Genomic DNA, 26,417 nt, shown 5'->3' with positions numbered 1-26,417 from the left:
TGACTACTTTCAACAATTATCTGAATAAATAGTCAAAGTTTGTGTTGTATCACTGAGGGAAGTCAGAATTTATTACCAGGATGGCACCTTCACACTACTTGGAAGAGAACTGATGGATACATTTTCAACCACAGAAATTAAGAGGGTGATTAGCTTACTAAAGGATAAGGATACAGGTATAATGGCATGGAGAGTTGTATTGGGTGTATGGTTGATAGTAAGGGAAGAAAGAAGAGCAAAAGAAAAGGCTGAAAGAGCAGAGAGGGAAAGAAAATATGCTTAAAAGATAAAAATGTTTAAGCAAAGATCTGAGGAACTCAAGGCAAATGGGATGAGCAGAATATCTAAGGATGGACATTTTCTAAACATAAGAATTGGCAGATTCCCAAGATTCAGAATAAATTACTTGAATAGTTATTCATTAGATGATTGGCTCAAGCTTGTGGAAGCTCTAAGAGGAACACAAATCATGGAGGAACTGCAAGTACTTGTAGATTTAAAGGACCTCATTAGACAAGAAACATGTTATGAGAAATTTGTGTGATGAATGTACTTATTGAACTCATGTAATGTATCAGTGTATAAAGTTATATATATAAATTTGTAAATTTGCATGTATTCATTTGTAACTTGGGGTTAGTCTTGTTACCAGCCATGAATTTGTGATAAGCAATCTTCTAACAAATTGGGGGAGATTGTTGTGCAAGGCATGTCTGTATCATAACAAGACCAAATCAAATTGACAGCCCTAAGAATTAGTTGTATGATAATCTAAATTTGTATTTTGTATTGTATTACTTGAGTCTGTAAAAATGTGAAAGATCAGACTGGAGTATTTTTCTGTAAATAGTCTCTAAAGTCTAAGAATAAACTCTGGAAGAAGATCAAGAAGATCATGCCTCAGAGAAATTGTGAATAAGCTTGGAGTTGAATAAATATGTTTTAGGAAAAAAATTCTAAGTAAAGATATCTACAAGTCACAGATCAAGTCATATCGAGAAGTCATTCGAGAACTCCAGAATGACTTATCGAGAAGTCCAAAATAGCTTATAGAAAAGTTTTAGAGATATCGACAAGTAAAATGAAGATATGAATATTGGAGATATCTACAAGTCAAATTATCATTAGAGATCTCAGAGATATACAAGTCAAAATGTATATAGAGATCTCTGAGATATCGACAAGTCATTCCTACATGCAGAAATTTGGAGATCTCGACAAGCCAAGTTCACTTAAGTCGAGAAGTCGAGAAATTGTAGATCTCGATATGAACCTCAAGTGCAGAATGCAGAAAAGTTAGAGATCCAAGATTATCAATCAACAAATGATCTAATCAATTAGATTGACAAGTCTACAAAAGTAGCTTGAAAAGTGCAAGATCAAATGCCAAGATTAACTGACAATGAAAAGTCATAGACCTACACGCTTTGCAAAGATTCACTAAGCCATAAATGGAAAGTTTTAGAGAAAACTTAAAGTAGGTTTTAGTACATCTTATTACATGTTGTGTAAACCTGTGTTTACTAATCTATAAGTAAACACCTTCTCTTGTTTTAGAAGTAACAAACATATATAGATTTTCTTGTAACTCTCTCAAGAAAGTAGCTGAGTTCTTTACTTACAAAGAACCTGGAAATTTGTAGCAAGACATTCTTAATTTTAATACAAAGGTAAGTGAGTTTTGAAAATACTATGTTTGTTGTGCATGCTTTATTAATTCTGTTAAACACAATATCTCTACAAATTAGACAACTCTGTTCACCATTCCAAATAGTTGTAAAAAGAGTTAAAAATATTCAAAACACATTCACCCCCTGTGTTGTATTCAATATTTAACAAATATTTATTAAAAATCAGCATAAAATTCGGGTTTTTAACGGGTCCGATCGGGCAGGGCTGGGCTTTTGTCCGGATCGGGCCGAGCTTTTATCCCGATCGGGGTTTACTTGATGGGGTCAGGCCTGATTTTTACGAAAAATATGTGGATCGTCAAGGCAATCGGGCCGGATCGGACTGGATCGGACTAGACTTTTTTCGGATCAGATTTTTACTGAATTTTTTTCGGATCGAATCGAACAGACTTTTCAGATTCGAATTTTTTGTGCATCTGTACTCACAAGTCACAACGGCTTGGTTTGATTTTAGCCGCTTTGTACAAGACGCTTTGATTTTTGCATTTGCGGTAACATCATCTTTTTTGGATGACACTTTGACTTTTGCATTTGCATGAACCGGACCAATTAATTAACAATATATTTTTTTTATAAATTAAAATATATATTATCTATTTTATTTTATAAAAAATATTACAAAAAATATTTCTAACTATATTATCAAATCACATTGAATGAATTGTCATATAAAAAGTTAAAAGGAGTAGTAATTTTAACAAATTCTAGTAAGAGTATCTTCGATACTAAAAAATTGTTACCTAAATAATTTGGGGGTCGTCTATGTGTTATGTCTATGTGTTATGTACATAACATTTTTTGAAAATATGTAAAAAATGTTGTACACCAACCTTGTATCCCCTTGATAAAAATCATATACAATCACTTTTATTTAACTATATTTATCTAACCAAGAACGTACTTAGATATAACTATATTTTATTAAAGAATGAATAACATCGTTGGAGTGTATATCAAACCTCTTAAAGTATATATCAAAATTTTATATAATGATAATAGTCAATTATTATAACCAAATATTTTATATTTTAGCATTGAAGATGTTCTAAATATTTTGTAATTTTGTAATAGGCATAATATTAGGTGGCCACATAATATTATGTCTATTAAATCATCATAGTACTGTTCGGTTAAATAAAATGTAAATTATATATTTATTATAATCTTATTTTTTATTTTAAAATTCAATGATACATTACGAACCACACCCTAAAGTGTATCTATTTATTTTTAATGAATATGATACTTATCTTCTAAATTTCACCTTATTTGTAGTGTTTGTAATTTGTATGTGAATGTTGTATTTTGGGTTAAAATTATAAGAGATATCTTAACAATTAAATTTTGAACATTTTTCTAAAAATTTAACGAATATAAATAAATGTTTTATAAATTTGAGATATCATCCATTGTCCAATATCAAAATATATAATAAAAAAAACATACAATGTTTTGCACCGTTACACGTGAAAAAACTCAATTATGCAAAAAAACAAAAATTATACACAAGACAAGGAGTTGGGTCCAAAAACCTAATACAATTTTCACAAATAAATATAAGCTTTACTACCAAAATATCATTTGGGTCGCAGAACGTGTTATATAAGAAACTCAGCGTGAAAATGTTTGAAAAACTTTTAATTTTTCGCCTATCTTTTTTTATTTATGGCATTACTGTATTTTTAGTAGTTCAAAGAACTTATATTATAATATATAAATAATTAAATAACACTTTTTTTTGAAACAATAACTAAATAACACTTGTAAACAAAAAAAATGAAAAGAATGTACAAAATACATTATTTTTAGATTTTAACCTCTCAAAATACCAAGATGCACCAGAACCGTCCAAATTACCCACGAAATACACTTTAAAGAATGTTTATTTAAACTTCTAATACAGATTCACTTTTGTTTTTAAAATGAATACAAAAAACAAAATATGAATGTTCAACATACATATTATTTATTAATTTTGAAAATTCGAATACGCATCCAGAATAGTAATTTGAGCATTTTAGTTTTTCGCCCAAAAACTTGCTGGTCCCCGAACAGTTAATACATTAATTGAACATAACGCTGAAAAAACACGTGTCATAATTCTTTTAAGAACTACCTCTACTTAAAAAATGACGGCTTATATTTTGAATTTTTTTTGGTAACCGAACGTACCAGACATATTAGAAGATTCACTTGGACAAACCCTCTATTTTAGTTCATTTTCTAATTATTATTTTTACAAGATTAACGAAATTCGCAGAACAAATGAAATTCGATCCAGACAGATATTTACTACACACACACTGTGATAATAACTTATAAATTTCTATTACTAAATACTAAAATTGTCAAACACAGGAAATTAAAATTTCAGGCCACAGATGAAAACCAATATTTTATACCATATCTCAAGTGAAGTGAACAGGTGCTTACGTTTAGAGTGTAAACACAAATTTAATATCTTACTAGAATTCAAGGATTTAAACATGGTCGAACTCGAAACTCACTCCACTAATCAGATTCTACCACAACTTAGCAGCGCATTTGAAACCAGTAACACAAATTAAAAGCACCAAAAACCAAATTGATATACTTACAAGTGCAGCGTTAAATTTCAAAGGCAAATTGCCCGTGAAACAGTACATATGTTTGTTAGTATAAGTTTGCTGTACGGTTCTGAACTAAATGATATTTGCACGTGTATTAGCACCCTGTAAGTCAGTGGATGGGCAAAAATTAAAAAAGCAACCCAAATGCAAGTCCACTCAAGAAATATGCTGGGTACCTCCGCTTCAACCTACAGATCCCAAGGCAGGAAAGAGTGAAATTCAGCTACAATATAAAATTTAATATTCATGAAAGACAGAGGATATAGGTTTCACCTCTGGTAGTCCTACTTGTCGATTTTCTGGTGAAAAACTCAATCAATGGTCTCTCTGGTAGTCCTACTTGTCGATTTTCTGGTGAAAAACTCACTCAATGGTCTCTCTGGAACTGGTATCAATTTCCCAACAGCAGCAAGAGGCCAACTGAAACATGGTAAACTTTCAGCACAAGTGAAATCAACAAAAGCTTATGCAGAATCCGGTCATATTCTCAGATCTTATTGCTAAAAAGTAAAGCGTATAGTTGTATTTGTACATTTACACTACACAGGTAGTTGGGAACCATGTTAACTTGTCGGCATAGGTGGCCCACTGGCCGTAACCTGGTGCAGGCCAAGCTCTCCAGCCAGACCCACCGATTTGAGGGGCAAATAATTTTCAAAGTCCACATATTGGTAATACCAAGGATTTTGCTGTGATCAGCGTGTTTTCAACTGCTCAAAAATTGTTGTGTTTCCTTCTTTTTCGCATTTGTCATCAATTCATTCGAATCAACTGCTGAACCTTGTAATCATTCATCAAGGTTGATTTTTCCAGAGTACTCGGTGGATATATGGTTCGGGTATGTAGGACTGAAAATACCAAGTACTCAATAATTTTCTTTTTCCCTAAACATTTAAATTCATCTTTCACCCAGTAATTTTAGAAGAGCCTCAATATTATTTTTAGCAATATTTGCATGTCATGCTTGCAAAGAATCAAGAAAAGATAAATATTTTTCATGTATTAGAATTTATTCTAAAACCAAACATATGCATACCTAATAATGCCGATACCTATTGAGACGAGCCATAACTTCCAGCTAAGCCTGACTGTTGTAGTAAATTTCCCAAGAAACATTATAATAATGACCTGGATAACAAAAAGAAGGAACAATATACAAGTCAGTGGAAAGTTTTGATCTTTCTTTTAAAGCTACGTACTAAAGACGATCACTACAATACGCGGGCAGAGAATTAATTAGTCACCTGAAGAATCAGTGTTAATCCCACAATTCCCATGAATAAACGATTTTTAGTAACACCCTTGAATACATTGATCTCGTCAGGCTTGCGCGCATTGAGTTCATTAAATAACTGCAGTAAAATGATCTATTGTCAGACACCATACAAGCTAACAGAAAAAACCTCAGACTGTATCATATATCTTCTTGTTTTAAGCAAACATGAACTATAATCTGAGTGGGGGATACCTGACTCAGAACAAAAGCATTGAAAATCAATGTATTTTTCACTTTGGTAGCACGGTCCTCCTCTTCATGCTCTAGATTCAAAATTCTTTTGCCTTCGAAATTAAGGACAAGCAGGACAGTGATTTGATAAAAAGCCTGTAAATTTGAATCATTCAGCCGCAAACAAAGAACAACATCAATCATGAACTTGGCACTAATTGATAGTCATATAGAGATGCTAAAAATAGAGATAGTACACCTGGATAAGCAAATTCCTCCACATAATATTTGTTATCAGAGGTTCCCTGATAAAGTAGACAAGGAAGAAGTAAGCAATAAAATCTCAATTCTAAATCATTTTTAGGAATAAAGAAGTTCTGTAAAATGCATATCAAATGTCTAAAGCCAAACCTTCGACCAACAGGAGATCTTTTCATGAGGTGATCTGTTGGTGGTTCAGTAGCCAGTGCAAGTGCTCCAAGAGTATCCATAATAAGATTCACCCAGAGAAGCTGACAGATAAACATAGTAATGATGAACAAATAAATGTATTTCCCCGAGTGAGAGTTTTTGTGTATTTGGTGTGTGTGACAGAGAGAAAGGGGGAGGGAGGGGGAGAGAGAGAGGGGGGAGGGGAGGGGGGGAGGGAGGGAGGGAGAGAGAGAGAGAGAGAGAGAGAGAGAGAGAGAGAGAGAGATACCTGTACAGCATTCAGTGGGACGTCTCCAGCAGAAACTGCGGCAACAACGTTAATTACGAGAGCAGCAACATTAACTGTCAGCTGGAACTGAATAAATTTTTGAATATTGGCATACACAGATCGACCCCATCGAACAACCTGCATCATCAGTTGGCACTCAGGCATATTAACTGATTGTCCAAAGCAATTCTGACTAGAATTGTGTAAGTGTTAATAAATCAAGAAGACTAGGATCCATTGTACGGAGTTGATACTGGAAATTTGAGTACGAAAAACACCATAAAAGCACAAATGCCAACAACACAATATCCTAATTCTCATCACATTCAGATCCAAACCAACTGCAGAAATAAAGATGTGCTTGAAAGAAAATAATTAACTAAAAATATGACTTTTTTTGGCAACTCTTTCAGTAATATCAGTCCTTCAGCTTTAAACCAATTGACGAACAAAGGATGTCTGTTGAAGACAATAATTAAACAAAAATATGATGTTTTTGCAAACTGTTCTTCCATTAATATAAGTCCACAACTGATTCATTAAGTAGATAAGGTGCACCCTTACATTCCCCAAGTTAAAAAAGGCACATTTTACCAAAACTTCAGTGATATTTTTCTCATTATTCTTATTTGGACTTGATCTCAAGCAACAGAGATTGCAATAACGCAGACCAACCTTCACAACTGTAGCAAAATTGTCATCTAATATTATGATGTCAGAGCTTTCTTTTGCAACCTCGGTTCCTTGAATGCCCATGGCAAGCCCAATATCAGCCTACATAATTGAAAATAATTCAACAGCTAAAAACATAATGCAGAGATTTATAACTAAAGTAAAATCTGAATTCACTCCAACCAGACCTCATGTAAAGCAGGAGCATCGTTAGTGCCATCTCCAGTTACAGCGACAACGTGCCCATTCTTTCTCAATGCTTGCACAAGCAACAGCTTATCATTAGGTGATGACCTTCCCATTACCTATAAGAAACCAGTCAACAGTTATACTACCTGCCTCGTTGGCAGAAATAATAGACTAAAAGACTATGCATAAATCATACGGATATCTTCTCAGCAACAACTAGTCTTTCTGCTTCAGAGTATTCACGAAATGTCTTCCCTTCGATGATATTCGGTAAAGTAGCATCTGCATCTGATTGTAGTATGCCACATTCTAAAGCAATTGCTTTTGCTGTTTGAAGATTGTCGCCAGTAACCATCCTTACCTATGTTAATTGCAGATCCCCAATCAAAGACATGCAGTAGTCGAGATAAGAAACATAATTACTTAACATTACAATAGAGAAGGCACCAGACATCTACATATTAGAAAGGTAAACCAGATGGTAAGCTAGTCGTACCCCCCACCCCAAACCCCAATTTCCCCTAAATTACAAGTTTAAAAAACTAATTAGCACATACAATTTATTTCAAGCATGTAAGAAGAGGCATATATAGTAGCACAAAACATACCTTGATCCCGGCGTCAATGCAAAGTTGAACAGCAATCTTAACACTTGGACGGCAAGGATCCTGCATGCAGCAAGCAATACATTTTGATAATCATTCGTTATTAAGCCAAGCTGGTTCTCCTAAAATACCTTAAACCAATTCTATACTGAACATATTAATTAAATATTGAAATATACAAACATCAATGAAACCAGATTTTAACTCTGTAACCTTTCTTAGTGGTGAGAAACATTCTAAAAAGAAAGGTTGCAAGCAATAGAGAACATTTAAAAAGTGTTTTTTTTCTAACAGAAGATAATGACGGAACTATTCCAACAATTTTGGTAGTATATAAATATGTTACATATGGTTGCTCAATGGTGTAGTAAGCAAAACCTAGGACAAGTAGACTAGAATTTAGAGATAACAATGACAACAGGCAAGTTAAAACATTGGACTATGTAATATAAAGCAAATAAAGTAATAATACAACTGTATAACATATTTTTATATACGTTAGAGATTCAATTTGTTATAGCTGTTAAAATGTATATGGATGGCATATCAGCTATTACTGACCGCAAATATTGATCCATTTATGAATACACTTTTATATGAGAGAATACATGAAATAACAAAAGAAATAGAAGCAAGTTGCATCGTCCTGAATCCATGAGAAAAAAAGTGTAACAAGTATTTGCAACTATCAGTAATCATTCAGAGTAAACAGCAAAGTTCATTATATTCAAGTTACGAATGAGATGATCTATTTCAAGAATTTATCACTGGTAATAATTTTTCAGACCTTCAGTCCTACAATCCCAAGCAAGACAAGGTCATCCTCGGGTAAAGTCCAGTGGGCCAGCTCCTCCTCATTATCGGGTACATGAGCTTTTTCACATGTTCTGTATGCAAAAGCAACACATCGCAGGCTTCCTGCAGCCATATCTTCAATTGATTTTTTAAACAATGTCCTCTGCACAAATTGTTAAATTTTAAGTAAGAAAGTCCGCAGCAGTAAAATGATCGTTACTACATAGAATATGCACAGAAGCATATGGTGTAGGATTCTTAATAAGGTATGAAGCACGAATGATTCAAGAATAGTGGCCTTTCAGAATGACATGCATTTCCAAGCGAATGGGTTACCAGATCTGTTTCCCAGTAAAAACTATTTACTCCTATATGCATGCACTTGTCTTACATGCTCTTTCCTGTACGCAAATCCAAATTCCCCAAGGTTTCTTTGAATCCTTACAAAAATCATTATCCAAAATACAGACCTGTATACAAACTTCTTACGACCTTCTAAAAAATGTCCCAACAAAATATCACTTATAACTATAACCAAGGACAATAAATGAAAACTAGTCATATAATATTTCACATAATGCACATATCATTGCTCATTCCTAAGAGTAACTTCTAATTTATATATCAAATACAATCAAAGTCATGTAAAGAGCACTCAGACCTTATCTTCATCCATGGGCACCAAGCTTTCATCGATATTGATGTATCTTGTGCAGCAGGCTAATACAATCTCAGCAGCACCTTTCCAGTGCACATGAATATCAGAATCTGGCTGTAAATTTAAAACCAAAAAGGAAGGGAAGGAAGGGAGAATTGTTAGCACAAGACTAATGAAGAACTCTGAAGGTACACCACAAAAGTGGCTTCCTTGCGAAACTTAAAGATGATCAACGTATGAAACATTCTCTACAAAACATCTATGCCAATCTTCCGGCTCAAGCATCTATACTAGAAATAAATTTGGTCATACAAGCATTATTACGCCCGGGTGAAAATCTGTTACAAATGTATGTATATATATATATGTGTGTGTGTATATATGGCCAAGGTCTATGTTCTCTTTGATTGTAGTCACGTTGCAGGTCAGATTCTAGAACTTGATGTTTTGGTAGTATAGCAATAAAACAATACACAAATCTACTAGCCCAAGAATCTAACCACGGAACGAAGGAAAATGTATGTATAAAAAGTAGAAACACATAATTAGAGATAATTTTCCGATACAGTAATAAATATATCAATCCTGTAAGCTTATCTAGTATGTGGGGGCTTAGTTACCCAGACTCTTCATTTTGCTTCGAGTACCCGTGTCGGACACTCGACACTCGGACATGCGTATGGACACTTGGACACTTATTTTAGGCCAAAAACATGTAAATTTTTCAGAATATTGCCGAGTCCGACACTTGGATACGAACCCGTGTCCGACACCCATACCTGAGTCCGGGTAACATAGTGTGGGGGAATGCATGGCTTACTAGGAGATCGAAACTTGATTCAAAAAGATTGGACGAGACGTGTAAACGCTCGGGCTTATTCCAAAAACATCTGAACAAGCTTACTAATAACTAATAAAATGCAGATGGCCAGACCCCGAATGTAACTACATAACTGATGCATTAATTTACACTTTACCAGGCACACTTCAACCAACAATTAATAAAAAAATATTTTTATTTGTGTTCCCCGTCACATGTCCAGGACAAAAGGATAACAACTCGCCAAAACCAACTTTAAGGAGGCATCAACCCACTGAGAAGAAACTAAAACTTATTTGGACTACCTATATGTTGGTTAATACCATATATTTCTAGGCTTTAGCAGCAGAAACCTCCTTTATGCTATTTATTAGCACACCACCAGAGTTAAGGCCGGAGTCTATACCTTTATCATTGCTTCTGCTGCTTATCAATTGAAAAAATGCAACAAATTTCACTAAAATAACGAATCTTTAATCTATGTAGTCATCTTACCAGCTGTACTGCAACACCCCCGCGTTTTTTCTCTGAGTTAAAGGGAAATGCATGAATAATAGAAGACCCTGATCTGACAGCATCAAAAGCCATTCCTAGCTGCAAAAGAGATACTGAAAATCATGCCAAGATTCTCTTTAAAAAAATACCAAGGATTTGGACTGTGGATGCAAAGAAGTTGGAAAGTTTACATTGACACCCCATTGAAGAATGGCCTTCTCTGTTGGTGATCCAGAAACCTCCACCTCACCACCCTGTCAATGATAGGCCGAGCAAAATTATAGTAAATACAAAAGTCGTGTTAAAGGTTAACGAATTATGAGAGAGTGCAATACACAAGTATCATTAACAGTCTTGTTTAAGGACCATAAGACAATAAATTAGGAAAAATATAATTATTTAGCAACGAAAAACTCAAAATTAGTCCAAATTTTTTTAAAAGATAACAGCACAATAAGTATAATCAACACTACAGCGCGTCCAATTCAGGACTAAAAAAGGACGTGCTAGTGATATATTGGTTAAATTTTGATTATTTCTTATTTGTGCATCGATAAGAAAAGTTTGTCTGCTTTCCATGTATCCATGCCACATGGATCATCTCCCTTACAGCTTGTTCCAGTTCTGATTGAAAGGGAACATAGCTGACCAAAAGAAAGGTAGATAAAATAAACATGTAAACCATATGTGCGACAAGGTGCAAAACCACATCTGGAACTATCATAAACTAACAATGATGCTTCAAATGGTTTAATAATTAAGCAACTAACACTCTAAAGGTAATTTTTTTTATTACAAGGAGATGCATAATATATATTATACTTAGAATTTGCATCCAAGATGCAGATCAAATTTTATGTCCAGACTACCTCAGACATGAACACACTTCCGGTTGTATTCTGTCCTATGCCTTCAATCAGGAGTGATGCAACCTTGGGAGGTAGTGACCTCTTTTCAGAAGGATCAATTTTCTCCCCGCAGATGTAGGTCTCTGTCACAGTCATCTATAAAAAAAATTGATGAGCAAGACAACAGTACAAGTAATAAGTTTTCCTACCATACTAAAACCTGGATAAACAAAAGAACAGTAACAATTGCTCTCCGAGACCTAAGTAGTCAGTTTAGACTTTGGATACTAAGGATAAGAAAACTTGGACAATTCATCATTGCAGTAATTAAAGAAATGAGACAAGATTTTTAGTCAACAAAAATTATTTATTATAAAATACTCAACTTTTAAATAACCATAAAAAATGATGCCAGCTGTGTAACAGAGACAGTTAGTAGTTTCAAATAAGACTGTCAAAAATTCAAGACACAATGAATTCACTACATCAAGATTCCCATGGTTTTCGAAAATTACATCTCCACAAATCATCATATCAAGAGCCTTTTCTCTCTATTCATTATCCATAGGCATAAATGCATACTGATATGATGAGGCTCCTTTAATTTTTAGAAATGAAAAAACAAATATATTCAAAAAACATGAAAACATACCACATTCATTGTCAAGGTTCCTGTTTTGTCACTGCAAATGGTGGTAGCAGATCCCATTGTTTCACAAGCAGAAAGCCTTCTGACCTGTACTCCAGATTTTTAAACCAGATATATTTACGGATTGTTCGTCCAGAACACTGATTGATATCTTAATATAATGTGTCATATGTATATATATTTTACAGATAGTTCTGGAACACTGATTGATATGAAACACAATGAACACACATACCAATGCCTTGTCCGCCATCATTTTTCTCATTGAGTAGGCAAGCCTGCAATATTAGCATGCGCGGTAAGTACAAGGAATATAAAGAAGAGGAAACGAATGAAAGTGTCGGTGCAGATGTGAGATGATAATAACATATAAACAGAGAGGCAAATTGACCAACTTCAATACTAGTAGCATGTGCAGAGGACAAAAGAAGTAGATTCAAATCACCCGGGAAAATATTGATAAAACTACTATAAAGGCCTAACAACTTAAAATAAGATATCAAACATGTATATCCTTAAATAAACATAAATTAACTGAACTTACGTTAACGTGACAGCCAGAGGGAGCCCTTCTGGTACAGCTACAACAACAATGGTAACCTATAGACTAACATTAATTAAAAAGGAAGATCGGGTGCATAACAACATTCAAATTTTGATGAAGAAAAATACACACCGCAACAGTGAATATTTTGATTGCTCCATCAATAGCATCACTAACACTGGTCTTCCCAGCGACATACTTTGGTGAGTCTTTAGTAGCCTTGCTGTGCCCGGTAAAATATCTACAGATGGACAGATGTACAACTTTCATTCAGCAACACGCGACATTTGATGAAGACAGAAGAGAGATTTTAAGCCAACGTTAACTGACCTGGCTAGAAGAACAACTAAAACAAGTACAGCCACCGCTAGTCCAACCATGCCCACAAATGTTGCAACTCCATTCAAACGGACCTAGTAGATTCAATAAAAATTTATCGGGCATGGAGTTCAAAGTGATTAAACATTTTGGCCACAATTCATACGAAAAGTAACCTGCAATGGTGTTTCTTCGCCATTATCTTCTGATATGCTAGCCATTAGCAATCCCCACTCAGTATTGATCCCAACACTAGTAACCTGTAAAAGTAACAACACGTATCATAGAATAGCCGAACTAACAGGTTAGACTTCATAGATAAAATCTTCAAGAAAAATACATTACTAGTTATCCAAAACTTGCCAAGGGTAACTCGGGGTTGGAGCTGACAAGGGCATTTCTACACTTATTCATTATCGCTTAAGCTAGATTGATATTAAACACAATATTCCACAAGCATTGCTTAATCATTTTGATAACTATTTGGATAATCATTAAGCACAATCTATATATATACATATATAAAAAACCAAAGAGTGTAAGTTTCAAATGCACATCCGCCAGCCACTAGGTCAATATACAAATTTTAAGTTAATGTAAGCATGTTAGCATTCACCGCCATTGTCACGTAAATCAAGTTTGCCACGTAAATCAAGTTTATATCATACATGCATACTTCTGTAAGCTAAACCAAACCATAATTCTTGGATTAAGGTAAGATATGCTTAACGTTTGGACTCTGCTTACGGATGGGACATACTCGGAATGTTGATTTGGTTACTCTGCCCAACGGCCAACATAACACTCACAATACAAGGACTTTAATTTCGTAGCAAAACTCACCTATAGTAACAGAACAGACAAGCAAGGAGGGAGAAACATTTCCACAAACATAGAAACTAAGATGTCACAAAAACTTACCAGCATAGTGCCATATCCATCGGCTATTTTGCATCCAGACATTAGAAATGGTGCCTTATGATCCTTTTGAACCTGCCAATTACAAAAGTAGGCTGTAAGCAACATCATACTATATGTGCAAATTTTATCCAAGATCGCTGATCTCAATAACAAGATATGTTGAATAACTATTTTCAAAGGTTGCTTAACGAGATTTGTTTTTTCCCTATAGGTATGACCCTTTTGTGTATGAGACTCAGACCATCTGGTGACTTGAAATATTTAACACTATTCACGAAATTGTAAGAGTGTAGCATTATAACTCACAATCTTGCTCTCCCCGGTCATACTCGACTCATCAACTGCAAGGGAATGCCCAGATATTAAAACACCGTCAGCCGGAACCTAAAATCAAAAAATCAAGTTCGTAAACTAAAACTTGCATCAGATCTCAATTCCCAAATAATCAGTAAAAAAAATTCTGGCATTCACCTGATCACCAATTTTGAGTGGAATGACATCACCAACAACAATATCGAATATAGATACCTGAACTCGTCTACCACCTCTAGTGACCTGCATAGTGCATATAATAAATCATCGAAAAATGGAGGAATACAGACAAAAACATCATTAACTCAAATCACACCTCCATATGTATATTCTGCTTCTCCTCATTTAGAACTTGAAACTGAAGAGACTGTCTATAGTCACTGAAAGCTGTATAAACAAAAAAAAAAGATCAGCAAGGTAACTGAATCTAACGAAATGTAATTGTATTGTGTATAGTCATGCAGCAAAGAATTATTTCAACAAAGCTGCACACAAACCCCATACTTTCCCTAGTGATTTTGCAACATTAAGAGTGGATTTTAACTATAAATAGAGCCGTATAACCTATTAAAAGCGATCATGTGATTCAGCACTCTACTCTAAAGTGCTCTTTACAGATTATATGGAATGAATGTCAAAATTTTAAACAAAAAATCCAATAACATTTAGTTCAAATAAAAATCAGCAGACCTGGTGAAAATAAATGTTAGTTGGATGGGTGATGGTAATTGAGGACGAAGCAAGGAGTTCTCCACTGGAATGTCATATATTAATGTTATGTACCTTAAAAGTGTTGGAATAATTATTTACCTATATTCCATTACTATTAACACTAAAACATTATAGATAAACAATTTCATAAGAGATAATACAATAAAAAATGAATTTAATACTATCGTTCACTGCTTTAAAATAGGGAAAGCCAGCAGCGAAGGGGCAGATTAGAAGACGCAAACTAAAATTAAGAAAAAGTCTAGCTTGCGGAGAGCAGGGACAAAGTCCTCGTGTCCAGAATTCACCATAATACTACCATCAAGTGATACTTATTGCCTCTTACCTCATAGTTTAAGTTTTGTTCTGTATAAACGCTCATACACATGCATCGATTTATCAGCGATATTTGCACTACTAATGTGCAACATACTTGCATGAAAATGCAGTTTTTAAAATAAAATAAACCAAAAATTCAAAGATGATGGAGGTAAACAATACCTGTAACAGCTATAACAATAATGACCGCCAATGCAATACTTCCACCATCATACCAACCTTCTTTGATACCCTAAAAGAGACGGTAACGTTAGTTTTTTGTTTAATCCGTAAAGTATCTTATACAGCTTTGCAAATGACACACCGCTTAAGTGACACCACTAGCAAATAATGAGTGGCACGGTTATTTTTAAGAAGTAATTACCCATGCACATTATATAAATTATGTTATGTTTCTTTTCCTAGTGAAATAATCATCTCAGTATCCAACATCAGAAGTTCATTGGTTTTAGAGTTTCTATCTCCAATCTCAGAAAATTGCCCAAGCACTTGTTCCACTAACCTATCACAGAGCCTTTAACTTGCTCAAAGCCTTCAAGTTAGCTGATTACAAAATATAGAGCCCTTTGTGGACCCAGGTAAAAAGCTATCCAAATTTCCTAGATACATTTACATTACTATTCTCCCTCTGAAAGTGTAGGGAATCGGGTTTCAACTACCACAACACCTATACTCACCTCCGACTTTATGCCCAGGGCCAAAGAAGCAGCTGCAGCTATCATCAGAATTATCAATGTTGTATCACGGCATGCATCCAAAAGAAACCTCTGTCAAATAAACAAAAATACAAAACATGAAATTTGGAATAAGTATGTTACAACATAAATATATACCAAAAAGATAAATAGATACTCCCTCTGTCCCATTCATTTCTATACACTTTCCTTTTTTGGATGTCCCATTCAATTCTATACATTTCAAACTTACCAAAAATAGTAAAAAATTTATAATATAAAATTCAACTACACCCACTACTTTCTCCCACTACACTCACTTTATTCATTAAATATTAAATGGTCCCACCACTTTAACCAACTTTATATTTTTCTCACTAAATTATACTTTTTCTTTCTCTCTCATCCCACTATCTTAACAAAACTAACATTATTTTATTATGTTTCTTGTCCTCCGTGCCCAAACCATTTGTATACAAATGGATGGGACGGAGGGAGTAAAATATAGCCTTTGACTTAATTACAGAACAAAGATAAAGGTCAACAGGCAATTAGAAAAACAGCAACTTAAACTAGTTAAGCACGCGACATACCCAAAAGCTACGCGGTTTTTTCCTGGGATAGGTGTTGGATCCATATACATTCTTCCGCTCCAATATATCAGCATCATCCCCACTGATACCCTTATCTAAACTTGTCTTCAATGTATCCGCCAGCCCGTTCACCTGGTGCCGAGTTAAAAACATTCAATACCAAAAAAACAAATGTCTAAATGATAATGAATTAGGCCAAGAAACATCATTCAAATAAAAGATGCAATCAAGGTGAAAGACTTGCCCCTCCATAATTTTGCAAGGCAGAAAAATCATGATCCCTGGTCATCGTCGCGAGTTGCTCCGGACCACTATCATGATCACCTGTAGGGGTTGGAGCTGGTAATTTTGGGGCAGCTGCACCCGAAACAAATGAAGTCAGTAATTTGAACAGTTTAAGTCAACATGTGTCAGTAAGCACGACATGCTTCTTACCATTCGAATAAGAAAAGAATACATAAAAAATAATTTAAAACTGCTCAATCACAACATGTTAACCGGAGTTGTGCTTTAAATGATAAATGAAGGGTATAAACTCTATTTATTTCATCAATGACAGCACAGTAAAAATACTTTTAAACCATTTTTGCTAAATGTGCCGTAATCGTTTTTATAATAATTTTCATGTACATATAAAGATCAGTTACTCAAATAAAACTGAATAATTTATTTATAAACTATGACTACAATTTTTAATTTATAATGGTTCAATTGTAACGGTGCATATTTAGAAATGCTAATGACATCGCATAAAGATGCACTGCAAACAAAAATAAACAAGCCAAATTACATTAGAAATATATTCCATGTATTTAGCTGAACGCCTAATGGACCGTGGACACCAGTGCCTAATGAAAGCCTAGGTGACGCGTAATTGGCACCCAGAATCCACTAGGCATCGCCTACACCGTCTAAAACAAGGCAGGCAGGAATCCTATCCATATTTGATTGCAATTTCCGCTTATTAGACAACTTGACAACTATGATTTTACAGATAAAAAATGACATGAAGTCCCAACACAGACAAAAGTACATTAGTGATGATACTTATCAGGATTAATTCACATGCTTCATAAGCATACGTACCACTAACTTGTTGTCCAGCTTCTTGAAAAAGAAAGGCCGCCTAAAAAAGCAAGCAATTCATCATGGACATCAGAAAGACTATATGTCTACATATAAGCTCGCGGTTGTGAATTAAATAAATATATTACCCATATAACTTGTGCATTATATGTCTATACATAAGTTGGTGTCGAGAAGTAAAAATATATATTACCCGTATAACTTGTGCATGTGTTCTGATCTTTGCTATAATCTGCTTCTTTTCTTCTTCCTTTTTCAGGTCCAACGTGTACCTAAATCTACGAGAAGCATTCAGCACAAGTGCCGCTTGCTGAAGAAGATAGAACCAGTTAGTTCATGCATTAATGACAATCTTAAGTAACAGGTAAACTGCATAAAATGCATCCCCATTACTCAGATGCCAGATACTGCTTATTAGATACGAGCAGCCATTTTTATCATGCTTAAGTGAGAAAGCGAAAAACATATATATTAAAGTATATCTCTCAATTTCTATGTCCAGTTAACAATTTAACATTAGAGTATAGCTCTGCATCTGCTTCCATGCAAGACAAAAAAGATGAACAACGTTGTCTCTAATAAATGCGGTAATAATAGTGGGATGGAAGAAAATCATAAAAACCTCTTCTAAAAACCTATACAACATTAATCAATAGGTCTTCATAAGTATTTAAACTCTACATCTTTTTAATTTAATCAGGCACAAAAAATAGTACTTCTCCAGTTGTTTGTAAGGAGAAGAAATTAGTAGTAAAAATAATAGTGCATCCATTTCTATAATTCATCAGTCTATTCATCCGAACATGAGCCTGCTGCTTCTTTTATACACAGTCCTATTTCGTTCAAGCAAACTACGACAGAAGTCCTATTCCTTTATTAACCAATTCCTCCCAAAAGTCAAGGTACACAACTCACAAAAACTGCACAACATTCGATAATTCTTCCACCGCTAACAATCTTAAAACCGAACAAAATAATCAGAATCATACACTATACAAAGCATGATACAAGTAAGGAAGTCAACAACTGTCCTCTGCATCCCACGAATCTACATTGCTCAAAACGTAATTAAACACATACATTCCTCGAATCACAAGATCATCTATACACACAACAATTACACTCGACAATTTGTGATAAAACTAACTACCTACAAACATTTAATACTTACTCTCCATCGTTTAAGGCGATCAACGGAAGCGCTCTTAGTCCGAAAAATATCGAAAGGACCTAAATGATCATCCTCATCGAATCCACTACTACCGGTCTCCACATCATTTTTATACCGCCTATACGGCGACGTCTTGAACTCTTCACTCATATTTGTTTCACCAAACTGTTTCAAGCAGGAGAGATGACGCTCACTAATCTCAATCACAACACAATTAACACATTAATCCTTCAATTTATGAACAATTTATAACCAAAAACACTTCAAATAACTGAAACTAAAAGCTAGGGTTTCAGTTTTGCGGAATTTATAAAATTGTAATCAGCAAAGGTAGATTCGTTCCGTGTGGATAATACTGTAGAGGCGGTGAGTGAGTTGTAAGTATAGTTGTGTGTATAGATGAAGATAACGGAAAACGCGTACCGTGAACAAGGCAGTTGTTGATTTGCTTTGCTGGAGGAGTGGCGGAGAGTTTGAGAATAACAGACGAAAGTGCAAAGAAGTTTCTCGCCCCTTTTTATAATTTTCTTTTTGATTTCAAATATATGGTAACCCTACATATTTCCATATTTACTGCTTTAAGCGGTTTCTGAGAAATTGCTGAAGTGCGAGAATAAGTGATTAATAATTAGACTAACTGTTCCAAATTTATACCCCAAATTTTATATTTTATCATTTTTAATTTGGATTATGTATGCACAAACTTACAAGTTACAAGTTATTTGGAAAAAATATTTAAGATATTTAGCATTTTTCTAATAAGTAACCAAAATTTCAAAAATATAATCCTAGATGTTATAGAGATGAAAATAAAATTTGTGCACGCATTTAAGGTGCAAAAAGTAACTAAAATGTATTATTTTATAAATTTTATTTCTCAAATAAAGAAATTAAATAATATATTCTTATAAAAAATAAATGAGAATCACTTTTTTGTACACCTTAAGTACGTGTGGAAAGTTAAAACAATGCTTATTTTGAAATGGATACAGTACCAAAAATCAAAATAGAGGAGAAATAATAAGAATTTAATGTGCTAGATTTTGTGAGATATGAACTTAAAGTAATGGTACATGTTCAAAATATTTTTCAAAAAAATTCTTAAATGACATGTGTTATATTTGAATTTGCATGATTCATATTAACACTTTACGGATTTATTTTATTTATGAGTCAATATCCAATAATATATCGACACCTCATTATTTAGAAATGAATTTGGAACTCCGGCATTTTTCATAAGCTTATGATGTTGTAGTTCTGATTAGGTATTCCATAACAAATATTAATATATGATTCTTTTGAATTGAACATAGTCGCTTGTTTAAATTATAAATTCAAATTTTTTGAATAAATATATAAATGAAATTTATATCAAAAAAGTAAATTAAGCAAAAAAGTACCCCTTATATAAGATATACTTATTATCTTGTATTGTATTTTTTGCTAGTAAATTAAGCAAAAAAGTTCAAAATAAATGAAATTTATTTTAGAAATAATTAAATATATAAATTATAGACAAATCATGTTAGAGGCAAGTTTTCAAGTTTAAACCGAATTGTAGTGAATCATATTTCGGTTCAAGTAGTTTAATTAAATAAGGAAAATTATATTTGTGTTCGCGGACCTAAAATATACTCTCTTCATCTCATTTTTTTTTTATCATAAATAACCCGCAGCCGCTACCCTTCGGGTGCGCACTGGGTAAATCCTACGGATTCACGTAATAGTCTGCAAACCACGTGCACCAAGGTAAACCGCATTTAAGCGACAGGGTCATATTTTGATTATTATGTAGTTAAATTGAGTAAATATTAATCAATAATTAAGATAAATTTATGTTTTATTTTAAAAAATTCAAAAATATATTTTAAAGGGAATTCTATATATTTTCTAATAATATAAGTTTTGAATCTTATTTAATTATATATTAAATGTAATTTACAGTCAAAATATGATAAAATTGATCATAAACTAGTCAAAACAAGACATCTAATATGAGGTGGAGGGAGTAACATACTTTCTAGGTATAAATTTTAAAAGATATTGGTGTATGTAAGGTAACAATTATTAATTAATTATATTTATATCGGCAATTTAAACATTCAAAAACAACAACAAAAAAAGATAAACGGTCGACATAATATTTTACAGGAACGAAAAGAGTGAGTCATGTTAGAAACTCCTCAAGAGCTGCCACGAGTCGGCACATGAGTTGAGAGGCATGACCATATGGCACGTATATTTTCCTCTTTTAGGGGATTAAAACAACTTCATCACGTACCTGCCGAATTATTTATATTTTATTAGACACCTTCAATTATTATTACTTTTTTTAATAATTTAAACACCACTCAATTATTCAGAAAAGCAAATTATGGACAACTACGACATTTTAAATTGCAAAAGATGAAGACGGTGAACTGGAAAATTTAACGCATTAATGTCAAAGTAAAAACATAATTGGCAATCATCCGTTATAACTTATAAGCCAAGGAAACGAAAAACCCGGTGTGAATGTAAAGAAAATTAATTACAGGAATTAATGATTTTTAGGCCCACAAAGGCGAGGATCGCATGTGAGTCGCAGTAAATGAAAACCTGCGTGCTTCCTGCCGTGTGTGCAACTCATGTCTCGCAGGCAACTCATGTCTCGTAGTAACATTCTTCCTCTAAACAAATGGCAGTTTATATTAGGGACAGAAATTAACCTCCAGTATTCCGGTTTAGGGGTGTACACGGTTTGGCCAACCCGATCAATCCAAACCGAACCGACCCTATTTCGGCCGAACCAAACCGATTTTTTTCAACCCGATATATAGTTGGGTTGAAAAAATGTAAATCGGGTTGGATATGGTTTTTTGATAATTTTAAACCAATCCAACTCAACCCGATTAAAATTTATATGTACATGTTAATAAGTTAATCCAAAATTATGTTTAGGCCATTTATATAGATCCATATATCTCTAACTCTAAATGTAACTTATAACCTCCGTGTTCATAGTTCATTTCGTAACAATAATAGATGTTTGATTACTGTTATATTTTTTACATTTATGATTCATTCCAATAAATAAAGCGTAAGCAATATTATTACTACTTTTGATGTCGAAAATTAGATATTTAAGACTATTTAATATAGAGGATTGTAATATTGTTTTGAACTATTTTCAAGTGTTTTAAACTTTAAAACCTTATGTTTTATTATAATTTTTTATATTAATTTTGTATATTTAATAAACCGATCAAACCGATCCAAACCGAACCAAACCGAAGTATACAAATTGGTTTGGGTTACAAATTTAAACGGTTTGGGTTGGGTTGAAATTTTAAAAACCCGAATTAATTGAGTTGGGTTGCTAAATTCTCCCAACCCGCACAACCCGATCTGTGTACACCCCTAGTGCAGTTAGTAAAATAGACCTTGATCTTGTATTGTATTTTACGATTTTAATTTAATTTTTGAATAAAATTACATTATTGATAAACTTTTGAGATGCAATATCTTTTATACAGTTTTTGTTCACATGAAATTGATATTATCAATACACTTGTCGAGATGAAAGAAAATTAAAATTGTGTTACAAACTCTTGTTATTTGGCGAAACATCCGCTATGCTTACTAGCTTTGCAACACGGTTATACTTATTATCTTTATAATCCGTGTTATGCTTACTTACTTTACAACACGGTCATACTTATTATTCTTTACAATTCGTACGATACTCGAATTCTCGTTAATATTTTATAAAATTGTGATGCCCTCAATCTCGGGGTTAGGAATGAGGACTCACACACCTCTAATCTAATAATTAAATATGCATAAACCCCGATTAACTACTAACAGAATCAACAGGATAAAGTATGAGACAAGATCACAACTACCAATCATAAAATATAACTTACAGACCCAAAATATTATTAGATAACCAACATTGATTCCGGCTGGTAACCGACAGATAACCCATCGTATCTTTATACACTTCTTTCTAGGCGCGAGCTCACTTATGATTACCACTACCTGCTCTGGCAACCGGAAGCCCTAAACACGGTAGGGACCACCAGGTACGCTCTTACAAGCAGTGCGCCTAAGCCTGGCAATCTTCTTGTTTAACTGCCATGGTTAGATTAAGACAAAACAAATGAGTATAAAACTCAGCAAGTAACTATATAGCAGTTCTACAATATCAAATCACAATATGCTTCAACAAACCAGGGCATTCTACTTTATTTAATCTAGGTGGCAGATTTCCATATTTTTGGGTTAAGGAAAGGTTTCTGAAGAATAGTATGGGGCTTTCAAGGAACAAAGCTCAAAGCAGGACGAAAGCCGACATTCATCACAAATCATTGCAGGATCAAAATAGATCTTTTGATAGAGGAAAGCAACAGTATTTCAAGAATATAGAATCAATCATATGATCAACAATTTCAAGAATCAGGGTTCTCGAGCTTTAAGCTCCACAATAACATAATCAACTCTTTTCAAGGCAATATAAACCATTTTCATTTTCAAAATCAATTTACTGAACAAAAGTTTCAGTTCCCTTTTAAATAATCAATTAGAACCCTTGATTGGATCACTTTATCTTTCCATTTCATTATATACGGATGATCAGCCCGTATCGACCTCCATTCCGGTCTTTAAGGTACCAATCGGCATAATTTCAGCCTTAAGTTGGACTAGCCCCGCTAGCCTCTTACCATGACTGGACTAGTCCCACTAGCCTCTTACGTCCCAATCCAATCCATCAGGAATTCATTTGGAAAAACCTTGAGTTGGAAAAACAATTAGGTTTACTAAAATTCATTTCATCATTACCAAGCATTTGAAATCATTCGGACTTTTCAAATCAAAACTCATTCTTAATTCAGATTTTAAGGAAACAAAGTTCAGGGAGTGATTCAAAGATACGCAAGGAACTATTCATAAGAAATCTGTATCAAGGATAACAAAGCACTAAATTAGAAGGATCAGCATTGATTTAGGGATCAATAGGGTGATCAAGAGAAACATGATATCATTAAACAGGGTTAACAAAGATAATCAAAAGGTTCAATATAATTCATGGCTTAATAGGTAACTTGAACAGAAAAGACAGATTATCAAAGGGTGAAATCAATAGGCTTATCAATAACAGGTTATCAAGAACAAGGGTACTTCAAATCAATATCAGGGTTTCATAAAACGAGGGTTTCATACTTAAACAGTTCAATACTCTACATGGTATGAACAACATTCTTTGTATAACCATTTACATAAGTAATCAGAGTTACTTGCATGAATTTGCTTTCCTGAAGGTTGAACTACTGCCACCTAGTAAATCCTTTTCTTTCCTAGCCTGAATGCCCTCACGCTCCGAATCTACAATAAAACGAAAATCTTAATCAGATTCTCAACTCTCGTTCCCGGAACGATCACTCTATACGATAACTCGATTATATCTTTGACTCGAGTATACGAATATAGCTTATACATATAAGCACATAGCATATAGCATATCCCTTCCTCATAGTTTTTATACCCCTATATACTTAACAATCAAAGCGTACTCGCTTAACCTTGGCTATTTCTCAAATCACACTAATATAACTCGTACGAGTACAAGATTTATTCACAACCAAACATTTACGTCCATAACTACCACTTATATCTTTTAAAATCATTGTCATCTGATAATACCAACACTGGGGCGGTTACCAATATCTTCTTTAACTCTTGAAAACTATCCTCACACTTTTCTGTCCAAACAAACTCCTCGTTCTTTCTCGTCAACTTTGTCAACAGAACAACAATCTTTGATAAATCTTGCACAAATCTTCTATAGTATCCGGCCAATCCCAGAAAACTTCTGACTTCCGTCGGAGTCTTGGGTCTTCCCCAATTCATTACAGCTTCTATCTTGGCTGGGTCCACTTTAATTCCTTCTTTATTAACTACATGACCGAGAAATTGCACTTCCTTTAGCCAAAATTCACACTTTGAAAACTTCGCATACAGTTTCTCTTTTCGCAGAATTTCCAAGGAAATTCTCAAATGCGCCTTATGATCTTCTTCCGTCTTGGAGTAAATCAGTATATCATCGATAAACACAATAACGAACTTATCCAAATACTGCTTGAATACTCTGTTCATAAGATCCATAAATGCAGTTGGCGCATTCGTCAAGCCAAATGCCATTACCAAAAACTCATAATGTCCGTATCTCGTTCGGAACGCTGTCTTGGGTATATCTTCTGCTTTAATCTTTAACTGATGATACCCAGATCTTAAATCAATCTTTGAGAAACACGAGGCTCCTTTTAACTGGTCAAACAAGTCATCGATCCGCGGTAGGGGGTACTTATTCTTGATCGTCAACTTACTCAGTTCACGGTAATCGATGCACAACCGCATACTTCCATCCTTTTTCTTTACAAATAACACCGGTGCGCCCCACGGGGATACACTCGGTCGGATCACTCCTTTGCCCAACAACTCTTGCAAATGAGCTGCCAATTCCTTCATCTCGACCGGCGCCATGCGATAGGGAGCTTTCGACACTGGTTCCGTACCAGGAGCAAAGTCAATCGTAAACTCGATCTCTCTGTCTGGAGGTAGTCCAGGCAATTCATCAGGAAACACATCCGGGAAATCTCTTACTACCGGAATATCCTCGATCTTCACAGATTCTTTCTCCATGTCCATGACATGAGCCAAATAAACTTCGCATCCTTGACGTATTAATCTTCTTTCCTCAATAGCCGTTAGAAATTTCTTCTCTTGCCTATTTCCTTTAAATATCACTTCATCACCATCCTTGGTTCTTAACTTCACCTTTTTACTTTTACATTCTATTTGCGCCTCATGGTTTGACAACCAATCCATTCCTAGTATAGCCTCAAATTCTCCTAACTTAAAAGGAATTAAGTCAGCAGAAAAGTGCCGACCTTCTACAGACACATCACAATCAGGACAAATCTTATTAACAACAACTTTCTCTTGATTTGCTACCTCTATAATCAAATTAGGCTCTAGAGGGTACGCAACACAATTTAACTTATCAAGAATACATTCAGAGATAAAAGATCTAGTTGCTCCAGAATCTATCAAAACTTTTACTTCTACTAAGTTTATAACAAGCATACCTGCTACCACGTCCACCTCTTGCACCGCATCTTTCATTGTCATGTTAAAGGTTCTAGCTCTGGGTTGAGCTGATGGTGCTGGGAGAGACGGCGGTCCAGCAATTCTGAGAACATTAGCCTTCTGCACAGGCTCCTTACAATTCCTGGCCATATGGCCCACTTTGCCACACTTGAAACAAGCTAAATCAGGCTTCCTTACTCCACTTGGACATTCTGAAGAATAATGCCCCTTCTGGTTGCACTTATAACATGTTATATCCAGCTTATTACACCTCCCCGGGTGTCTCTTTCCACAGTTCCTGCATTCTTGCATCTGAGGTCTGCTATCCTTCCCCGGTTGACCAGCTTTCTGGAAACGGTTCTTCTGAGCTCCATTCCCGGGTCTGAACTTCTGGAACTTTTGATTCTGACCTCCACCATTCTTCCCAAACTTCCCTCTG

At 34.4% G+C, this 26,417-nt stretch overlaps 1 protein-coding gene across 2 annotated transcripts; it reads right to left on the bottom strand.

Moving 5' to 3' along the window:
- Window positions 1-4,070: 4,070 nt before the first annotated feature.
- LOC141700621 (calcium-transporting ATPase 10, plasma membrane-type-like) lies at window positions 4,071-19,425 on the bottom strand. Of its 2 annotated transcripts, none has more exons than XM_074504326.1 (35): window positions 19,271-19,425; window positions 18,848-19,040; window positions 17,870-17,986; window positions 17,677-17,716; window positions 16,835-16,947; window positions 16,591-16,722; window positions 16,001-16,090; window positions 15,486-15,555; window positions 14,590-14,660; window positions 14,433-14,516; window positions 14,268-14,345; window positions 13,962-14,033; window positions 13,217-13,300; window positions 13,053-13,135; window positions 12,855-12,963; window positions 12,723-12,778; window positions 12,414-12,456; window positions 12,182-12,265; window positions 11,551-11,685; window positions 10,873-10,935; window positions 10,682-10,780; window positions 9,370-9,480; window positions 8,701-8,871; window positions 7,917-7,976; window positions 7,505-7,669; window positions 7,308-7,424; window positions 7,123-7,221; window positions 6,448-6,585; window positions 6,159-6,259; window positions 6,007-6,052; window positions 5,769-5,903; window positions 5,545-5,652; window positions 5,337-5,428; window positions 4,574-4,720; window positions 4,071-4,488 (listed from the first exon to the last, which is right to left on the bottom strand). In XM_074504326.1, the coding sequence occupies exons 2-34, from the start codon at window positions 18,995-18,997 to the stop codon at window positions 4,612-4,614; spliced, it is 3,225 nt and encodes a 1,074-aa protein (XP_074360427.1). In that variant the 5' UTR covers window positions 18,998-19,040; window positions 19,271-19,425; the 3' UTR covers window positions 4,071-4,488; window positions 4,574-4,611. The 2 variants fall into 2 exon arrangements, with proteins under 2 accessions (XP_074360427.1, XP_074360428.1); XM_074504327.1 differs by having other exon boundaries at window positions 18,848-19,012; window positions 19,271-19,420.
- Between the last annotated feature and the right edge of the window lie 6,992 nt (window positions 19,426-26,417).

This window comes from Apium graveolens, unplaced genomic scaffold, assembly GCF_009905375.1.
Source record: "Apium graveolens cultivar Ventura unplaced genomic scaffold, ASM990537v1 ctg262, whole genome shotgun sequence".
Taxonomy (NCBI): Eukaryota; Viridiplantae; Streptophyta; class Magnoliopsida; order Apiales; family Apiaceae; genus Apium; species Apium graveolens.
The sequence above is the reverse complement of the archived record's forward strand: the minus strand, read 5'-3'. Positions and strand labels throughout refer to the sequence as shown.